This window comes from Cupressus sempervirens, chromosome 9 (genome assembly GCF_028749045.1).
Source record: "Cupressus sempervirens isolate cs-2001-9-10 chromosome 9, ASM2874904v1, whole genome shotgun sequence".
NCBI classification, from domain to species: Eukaryota; Viridiplantae; Streptophyta; class Pinopsida; order Cupressales; family Cupressaceae; genus Cupressus; species Cupressus sempervirens.
In genome coordinates this window covers 503,022,925-503,033,437 of record NC_143126.1, presented here as the reverse complement: position 1 = coordinate 503,033,437, position 10,513 = coordinate 503,022,925, and the positions used below count along the sequence as shown (strand labels likewise).

The window sequence follows — 10,513 nt, the reverse complement described above, 5'->3', positions numbered from 1 at the left end:
TTGGTGATTTTGTAGAAGTGAGTTACTCTTTAAACTATTTACATTTTGTTCACAAAATTAGAGTAACAAATCATGCATGTCACACTTAAATAGAAAGTTAAATCCCAAACTATAGTCAAATAGGAAATGAAATTGAATTTCAAATTCTAACAAAAATTGAAATTCAAGCAATTTAAATTAAACAATATGGCTATAGACACAAAATCACCAATTAATCAAGAGACATGTTTGAATGATAATAAATTACATAAATGTTTTGGAACTAATAATGACATGCTAGATAATATTTGGGGCCTAGTTTGAGGGAGACATTTTAGTCCTAGATTGCAATCTACTTAGCAAGGAACCCAACATTTTATGTTTAGACTTTAGTGATTTTTTTTAATTCACTAACTAAGACCATGTGGATAGAGAAGTTCATATGGTGTTTGGAGACTATAGGCCTCTCAGCCCCTAGAAGTTGACTACATTATATTATAGGTATTCTACCTCTTGCAGGGCATTCAATGAGTGTGATAATGTTGAGAAGACAGGAGCCTCAACCTTACAAATAGTTTCAAAATATAGTTAGCATTTTTTTTTTTTTTTTGTGCATTGGAAAAATAAATATTATGTTTTTGAAAAATTTCTTTGTTATAACATATTATGGGAGAGTCATTTTTAGAGATCTATGACATATTTCATGATCTATGAAGGTCAAAAATAGGCAATAAAATTTTGGATGTAAGAGACTATTTCTAACCTAGGTTCTTGTCTATCCTAAAAAACACACATCAACGATGGGAAATACATGTTGTTCAGCAGTTGAGCACATGGTTTTGTAAACCACAAGTGGTTTCTAAGTTGTCAGAAGTCTATAAACTTAGAACTTGAGCGAGAGTTTGTGTCATTCAGTTTCGTTTATAAGATTGCATGCTAAAAGGATGCTCATAAAGTTCCTCCAAGCTTGACTTTATGTGTAAATCTATAAAAAATTACATTCTAAGTGTGTTGTGCTTTGCTATTGGTTTGATAATACATTATTTAGGTTTTAGAGTGTGGGGTTGCTCAATCATAAAAAATCTCTCATCAAAAATCATTGTGTTATGTATTTATTGTTATTGTATTTAAGTCATTCACTCAATATTAATGCAAGTAAGTGTTTAAGCAAAGCGTTATTTCCTTACACACTCCAGTTACTTAAATTTCAATAAAAATTGCACTCAAATAATCACATGGTAACACAATATAATAGTAAAAAAATATTTATGTAAGATTCATTAATTATCTACAATAGTTTGTAATAGAGTGTAAAGCATACTCACTCAATCGAACACTACTTTTAAATTAAAATGGAAAACTGCTCTTACCTACAATATCTATAAAAACTAAGCTACTCGGGAGCTGTTTCTCCTTATGGCTTTAGATTTAAATATAAATAATGAGTGGTAGATTCAAAAAATTCGATATTCTAAAATCTAACCAAATTGTGTACCCTTTTGTAAGAGGGAATCTAGTTTCGTGTTGTCTCCAACAAGCAAAGAACAGATTCCCTTTCAGTTGTTTTGTCTCTACGTTTCTTTTGCATCGCATCTCATTCCAACGACTTCTTAAACTAATCAGAACAGGTTTCATCGGTTTCATTTATTTATTCTGCATGTGAACACGCTGACACCAAGAAAGTTCAAAGCAAAGTTGAAATACTTTTCTAATTTGGAGAATTTGTATGTAGTGACAATGAAATTGCGATAGGTTTGAGTTGTATTTAGATGCCTCTTATTTGAATGAGAATATTTAAAGCTAAAAATAGATGGTTTGATTGTCTTATATAATGGAAGTGATTTTTATATTATAATACAAAATAATATATTTTTATTTAATTTTATTATTATGTAATTGAAAAATATTTTAAGTTATTTCTTATATTTTAGAGCATAAAATATTTCATTTATATTCTATTTTTAGGTGATGTAAAAGCTTTCATGCTTTTCGGGGTAAGAATTTGTACAATTTTAGATTGTATATTGTTCTTTCGATTAAGGATAAGGATATTCATTTGAAAGTTCCATAATATCTCTATTGTGGTAATAATGATAAGTCTAAGTCATCTGATATAATATCTATTTGTGCTTTTGTACTAATGATAAGTTTAAGCCATATCATGTAATTAATATAGATTTAAATTCTGATGCAGGCATGGAAATTGATAATGGGTATGCATATTGGGAACAAGAATGGCTATTGGAGTAACAACAACTTTTTTATTTAAAATGGACATAAGCTCACTTTAGGAGGAAAATGGGAATCTATATTCATTTTCTTATTTCAATTGACACACCAAATAGAAAATAGAAAATATATTCCTAATTTTTTATTCTTGTTTGAACAACTAGAACACTAAATTATACATAAATCAGACTCCTCTTGAAATAGATTTTAGAAATTAAAAACAACACTTGTATAAAATAATAATAACAATTTTTTTTAAAATATATTAATATATACAAATTTAACAATAAGAAATCTTCGATCATTTCTATTTTGAACATTAACTTTTGATATAAATGTTTGAGAATTAAAAAAATATAAAATATAAAATATTATCTGTAAAAAATTTAATCTACACTCACTCAGCCAACTGAAATTGTGTTCAAACATGGTAAAATAACTCCTGCCGATAAATCTATATTCACCCAAGTTTTTTGAATTTTTTTAAAATAAATGATTAAACAATTGGTTTCAATCATGTGTTTCACATACATAATGCATATCTTCGTCATGAAAGACAAGACAAAAACCCGAAGTTTATATATTAAAAATATTGTAGTTAAGTTTGCACTTCTCAATGAGTGGTGCCCATTCTAAAGGGATATGTGCATTTAACCCTATTCTATGGCGTGGAGTATTTTAGGGTTTGAGCCAGTAAAACTAAGATAGGGGAAATGACACTTGAGCAGAACATAGCATCTTGCCTGCCCGATCCTTATGTCGTTAACGGTGTGTCAATATGCTAAAAATTATGCTTATTATCATTCAGCATATTTCATATATTCAGCTTTGTATTTTTCCCCCATCCTTCAGGCAAGACTATTATATATGTAGAATTCATGTGGATCTAGAAATGAAGACAAGGTTTCTCATGCTCTTTTGGATCATACGAGATACTCTCAAGTTAAGCATTTTCTCCCTTATTTTCATACTTTGGCAATGTCAATGCAGAATAGTAAATCCCTATACTTGTGTTTTCTGTTGCTTTTTGTGTTTCTTGCCTTGGTACATTCAGCAGAGTACAAAAACAAAAATCTTCCGAAGCCATGTATGAATTTGAAGTTTTATTACCATGATATACTTTACAATGGCTCGAATGTTAAGAATGCAACATCTGTGCTGATTGCAAAGCCATCTGATACTGCTAATTTTAGTCTTCAGTTTGGGTATATGGTAGTGTTTGATGATCCCATTACGATTGAGAGTAATCTACATTCTCCTCCAGTGGGAAGAGCTCAAGGGCTTTACGTCTACAATGGGAAAAATATCCAGGGTGCTTGGTTTGGCTTCACTATTGTTTTGAACTCCACTGATTATAAGGGCTCCCTTACAATGGCTGGAGCAGATTATCCACTTGCGGGCGAGCATAGATATTTTCCTGTTGTGGGTGGGACTGGGGATTTCTTAATGGCAAGGGGCATTTGCACTATTACCACTGATGAGGTTGAGGGAATCGCTTATTTTAGACTTGTCATGAACATAATTCTCTATGAGTGTTACTCATAGAGGTGTTTTCTCTGTTATTGATGGAAAGATTCAGATTCTGTTGAACGTTATGGATCTAAAAGTTTTCAATGAATGAACCGTGTGTTAAAATGTTATGTAGTGCATTGTAATTTAGGATAGAAAGTATATATGTTTTGTGACGCAATTCATGTGCCATTATTAATGGGATTCATGTGTTTTGAGTGTCGTCTGACTATTTGTTTGAAGCTCTTACTTTATGCATATTGGATAGTACTGTGTACTTGTCAATATTTATAGTTTGTAATATTTAAGGATTCAAAGTGTTTTGTAAGTTATCTTACTAGTTGTTGAAAGCATTATTGACACATGCAATGGCACAATCTATAGAAAAACTTCATATATTGTAATATTCTTAGTTGAACAGTCATCATAGAATATTTATAGTCAGATTACGTTCTATTAGGGGAAAGGACCAAGTATTTGGACACCCTCACTTCGGGCTTATCAAAATCTTATGTAAAAATTTTGAATTGCTCCTAGTTTCTAATAGCAGCTTACTTGGTGAGTCATCTACTTATCACTAAGGTTTCAAGTCCATGTCACCCGTTATGATGCTACATCAGCATGCTTTTTGTCAAGTTGTCCAAAACAGCCTAAAAAAAAGGTGAGACCAATGGTTGTGCATAAAGGGTACCCATCATTGGTTAGTTTTTATTACTACGGAACATTTTATTCAATTTTAGGTAGTTACCATTGCACTAACAACTTTAAAGTCACAAGTATTAGTACAATGTTGTCAAAAAAATTGGACATTAAGTCAATAAGTGTAGGTATCAAGTGAACAACTTCTATCACAACTATTGGAAAGCATTCAAGCACTGGGTCCTCTCCCCTGTGAGGATGTTTTCATTTTGGTAATAATATCATTTCTTCCATGTATAGAACATCCTTGCATGTTTCAACATATTTTAGTTTGCAAGTTGATAATTATTGGTACATGAACTATTCTTAGACCATCTTTGGAAGTAGTTTTTGTCTAAGTTAGGGTTTTATTTAATCATCCACTAAATGCCCTAACAATGTTCTATAAAAATATTAGTGACTAGAAACTAGGTACAATATTAATATGAGTAAGACCACTATTGTCTAATTTTGTAAATATTTTTTTATTACTTAGATTAGAACCATTCTATATATAAGGTTGTCAAAATATCTTTATTTTAGATTTCATAATTGTTTAAGGTGGATTTTTCATATAGTGTCTAGTGAAATGAGGTGTCTTTTGGATCCAATACTCAAGCACCATAAAATTTTTTGTACATATATTAGTGTACCTCAAAATATTAATGGGTTTATTATACCACTCCCTAAAGAATTCTTTTCGATCTACAACTTATATTCCTCAACATAGGAAGAAGTTATTTTATCTATATCATCTTGTAATGGGCTCACTAGGTAATTCATTATTTAGCTTGACCTTAATTTGATCTCACATTAACTTTGAGTATTCTAGGCTTGATTATATTACTCTTCATTCTAATAGTCACACTTCAATCACAACCCATGCTCCAAATTTTGGTCCACATTAGAGTGTATACATTGACCTAGTTGATGAATTCTCAAGAATGGAATGACCTAGTCAATGCATTTCCCAATGTCTACGCTAAAATTTAAATTGGGAATTGGTCTAATAGTTAAGCAAAAAATTGAAACTACCATTTGTATTATTCATGTTCTAGCTCCAAAATACTTCTGAGGATTATATAAGAAATCTACTTCTCCTCATTTGGCTTAGATCAAAACATTAAACAAGTTGGACTCAAGTGTGTATCTCTATTTTTTTAATCTAAAGCATCCTAAGGTAGATTTCAAGAATTCAATGCAATGCTCTCTATTGTTGAAATATTATCTACCTCATTGAATACAAAGTAGAGGATACAATAATCATGGAATAAGATCATAGAAAAAGCATCTAATAATTCAAGTTTTCAAGTATTGAAGTCATTCGCCTTCTTAATATGAAGCATTGTGGTAAACTAAAACATTGTGCCGGACAAATTTTTCAGATCTTCCTTTTAGGTTTTTGTGTGGAGTCAAGCTATTGCATCAAAAAATTTAATCCCATTCAAAAAAGCATTGTACCATCGAGGTATAAGATTTCAGATCTAGAATGTACTTATGAAGCAACACCTTTATTCCTAATTTATTTTAATTGATTTTTACACTTGTTTCAAAACTAGGATTTGACTATGTCAATTCCCTCTATACACAATAATTTCTCTCCTTTCTATGCACATGAACATGTAGGGCTAGGTTTGAGATTGCATTTGCCAATTATAGGAAATTGGCTATGTTTTGCAACTAAAAATAGTTAAAACTGAAAGGAATGGGTTTTGTTAACCCAATCAACCTTGCCCACCTATATTAGAACCAAATTGAATTTATAGGTTGGTTACAATTTTATGATTTCAATTTATTTATATCAAAATTGTTCTATTAGATATCCATCTATCTATGTTTTTTGAAAATCAAATTTATGCTTCATTGAACTCTATATCTTGCATCTCTTTATTACCAATCTCATTTCCATTTACATTAAGTGAAGGATACCCATTCAACACTTGGGTCTTCTTGAGCCTAGTGGGTGATTTCCCATTCAAATGCAAAATAAGGAATATGATCAGTACTCATATCCATATTTATTTTTAATAATGTGAGGAACACAACTCTTTCTTAAATGCATTTAGCTTTCAATCTTTGATCTAATTTAGGTAGGACTTACTTTTATGATGGATTTTACTAAATTAGATTGTTGTGTTATCTCTCATATGATTACACTTCTTCTTACAAACTATTTATTAATTTCATAAAGTAGATAACACCATTTTTTTTCATTTTAGTTTACTTCCATTCCTTCATGGTTTTATTGCACATGGAATTATGAGACTTCAAAATTTTCTTCATCCTCAAAAAAATGTCTTAATGCTTTTAGCTCTATTTCATGTAATCATGTCATTTTTTTTTAACAAAGTACACGGAATGTGTTAATTGTAATGATCTTAGTTGAAAATGATGAATATAAATATGACATTGGCTTAAATATTTTTAACCCTTCACTTACATTGTCTTTAGCTAATGAGGATAGAGATAGTCCTACTAACCCCATATTTGAGATTCCTGGATACTCTCCTCCTAAACCTACCTTAATGGAAAAAGTTGTGGAGTCAGGAGTTTATACATATATTATAATCTCTTATTTATCAAAGTGCTTCCATTTACCTTAATGTTCAATATTTTAATGATGATTTATCTCACAAGATTACATAAAGACTAAGGATGAATAACTTGATAAATCTTGTTCTTCCTCCAAGACTAAAGTGGATGTAAATTGATAGGAATCCTAATATCCCTAAAGAGAGAGATCCTTTGATTACTCAGATATACTATACATTTCCATAGACATTAAAATTAAAGTCAACCTTATCAATTAAATGCTAACTACAATGTGCAATATGATATTTGATTCATTATGAATAAGTTTATAGTAGATATGGCTTTTGGATCGAGAAATGTATAAAATTCGATATAGGCCCTCCTACACATGCCACTAGTAATGATGCATGATTGATGTCTCAAACCAACATTATGTCTTCATCTTCAAATCCTATTAAATATTGTCCATCATGACCTAAACATCCTCTTTATGGATCTTTTTTCCAACTCCAACTATTGTAAGCCCTTATTTAGATGATAGGTATGTGTAAAATCATGGTCTATCAAGTTATGGCCATTAATGGTAATGCAAATTCAAAAAATTAAGGTTACTAAACTTGATGTGAAAAGTTGAACAAGTTATCCACCTTCTATCAAAAATTTGTAACAAAAGAATCTATGTGAAATTGAATGTAGTTCCTAAACTACTGGCCCTTTTTAAAACACAAAAAATGATAATAATATGTAATTCATAAAAATATTAGATTTCAATGTAGTATTAAAAAATATTTAAGAAAAAGATAAAAATAAGGTTGCATCTTACAACCTTAACCATGATAAAATGATGATTTTTTTGCAAGATTATACAAATAAGAAGTGGAATCATTCCTAGATGTGAGACATTTATGTATAATTCAATTATAAATAATAATTAATTGTTAATTTCTTCTATAAACTTTTCAAAATATAAAAACTCTCATGTCTGACCACCTTAACTAATTCTATTTACATTATAAAATTAAAAACTATTGTTTTTTTTATTGTAGGTGAAGTAGAAATGTAATGCAATTTTCAAATTCAAAAAGATGTCAAATGAGAAATGAAAGATAAAGTTTTTTCGCAATGAGTTTGTTAATGAGGACTTCAAAAGAAACTCAATGAGAAAATAGCTAATAATTACTTACCAAGCTTAGACTTTGATGATAATTATATTGATGGAAAGATTATAATATCCTTAAGAAATACTTACCGTTTCATCAAATTCGTGTAAACAAAAGGTTTTTAGGTACACAATTGAAGTTTGGAGATCAAAGAAAATATGTTCAGCATATTTTTAGTGTTGACCATCTATGTTTGGAATTCCAAAGCCAAAATGCAAAGAAAATCATAAGCTATATCGAGTATGTATGATTTTATTAGGTATCCAATAGTGTAATACCCAACAATTTTCTATCATAATAGATTTTTTCAAAGTTTACTAGGCTCTTTCTATTCAAATGAATTGATTAATTGTGTATTGTCTTTGATGTTACATAAAATGTCATATCGTTTCTAGTTAGTGTATGTCAAGCTCACTCAGGAGTTAAAGATAGTTTCCTATGTCTATTGAGTGTTCAAGAGTTTTCCAAGTTCAAAACGCTGTGTCTATTGAGTTCACTCAAGTGACAAAGAGAAGTTGGAAAAATTTGAGTGTTAGCCAAGCTCACTCAGTTAATGAAGAGTATGCTAGATGGAACTAGTGTTAACCAAGCTCGCTCAATTACCAAAGGAGCTTTGTGGATATGCAATGTTAACTTTATTCACTTCATTAACATAGGAAAATCATTTTTGAATTAGTGTCTACTGAGCAAGATTGGCTAATGAAGGATTTTATTATCTTGGTATATTGAGTTCAATTATTCTTTTTTTTGGTTCTAACCAACTAGGGAAATTAATATTAAGTATTCTTAGTTGTATTGAAGCTAACTTGACATTGTGTAAGATATAAATATAAGGTCAAGTTGAGAATTGAATGTGTGAAAAAAATTGAAGATTTGAAGATTCTTAGAGGAAAAAAAATTGTTTACCTAAGGATGCATTTATGTATCTAAGAGGTAAGTTAGGGGTCATTCCCCTATCTAAAGATCACTAAAATGATGTTTATTGATGCATCAAATAGAGCATTTTGAAGATCATTTAGTTGATGCAACATAAAAAAGAGCACATTGCTTATGAATCAGTACATGAGGTATATTGATATTCACTGAATATTGTCATTGGCATAAGATGTCAAATAGGGAGAAGTTTGTTGTCACATCTTTGGAAATCTATACTCTTCCTCTTGATAAAATTTATGTGAGATATGATAGCAAAATTCTCCCTCTTTCACATCTCATGCCAAAGAAAATATTCAATGAATATCAATGTACCTCCTATACTCATTCATATGAAATGTGTTCTTATTAATGTTGCATCAACTGACTAATATTTAACATGCTCTAGTTGATGCATCACTAAACATAATTTTAGTGAGCTTCAGATAGGGGAATGACTCCTAACTTACCTCTTAGATACATAAATTCATCCTTAGGTAATGGCTTAGTGAATATGTCTACAATTTGTTCTTTAATATCCACATATTCCAATCTTACCTCCTTGTCCTATGCCAATTCTCTTAAAAATGATATTTTATAAGAATGTGCTTGGTTTTGGTATGCATCAAAGGATTCTTTGATATATTAATTGCACTGGTGTTATCAGAGAATATAACCACTAGATCCTTGATTTCTATCTTCATACCTACCAATAGTTTCTTGAACCAAACAACATTTGAATAATTAATTATTGCTGCCACATATTCTACTTCTATTGTGGACTGAGAAATATAATTCTACTTATTTCTTGGTAAAATAGTATTGTCTTTGACAAGCAAGAAGTAGAATTGTATTTCTCAATCCACAACACAGGTAGAATATGTGGTAGCAATAGTTAATTGTTCAAATGTTGTTTGGTTCAAGCAACTGTTGGAAGGTATGAAGATAGAAATCAAGGATCTAGTTGTTATATTTTGTGATAACGCTAGTGTAATCAATATATCAAACAATCCTTTGATGCATACCAAAACCAAGCACATTGTTATAAAGTATTATTTTTTAAGAGAATTGGTACAAGATAAAGAGGTAAGATTGGAATATATGAATACTAAAGAATGAATTATAAACATATTCACTAAGCCTTTAGCTAGGGATGCATTTATGTATCTAAGAGATAAGTTAGGGGTCATTCCCCTATCTAAAGCTCACTATAATGATGTTTAGTGATGCATCAACCAAAGAATGTTGAAAATTAGTTAGTTGACACAACATTAAAAAGATCACATTGCATATGAATCAGTACATGAGGTACATTGATATTCATTGAATACTATCTTTGGTATGAGATGTCAAAGAGGACAAATTTTTCTCTCATATCTCACATAAATTTTATCAAGAGGAACAGGGTATATTTCTAGAGATGTTAAAGAATGAGAACTTGATTTGATATCAAAGAAAGAAAGCTTTCTATTAGAAGAATATGTTGAAGACAAAATTTTGTTGATAGAGGGAGA

At 30.1% G+C, this 10,513-nt stretch overlaps 1 protein-coding gene across 1 annotated transcript; it reads left to right on the top strand.

The window, feature by feature from the left end:
• Positions 1-3,186: 3,186 nt before the first annotated feature.
• Positions 3,187-3,753, top strand: LOC149539537 (dirigent protein 5-like). Its single transcript, XM_089799239.1, has one exon. It carries the CDS (start codon positions 3,187-3,189, stop codon positions 3,751-3,753), a length of 567 nt encoding a protein of 188 aa, XP_089655365.1.
• Positions 3,754-10,513: the final 6,760 nt, after the last annotated feature.

What these genes read in the sequence shown, in the direction of transcription:
- LOC149539537 (XM_089799239.1), top strand. Translation starts at nt 3,187, where the DNA reads ATGTCAATGCAGAATAGTAAATCCCTATACTTGTGTTTTCTGTTGCTT.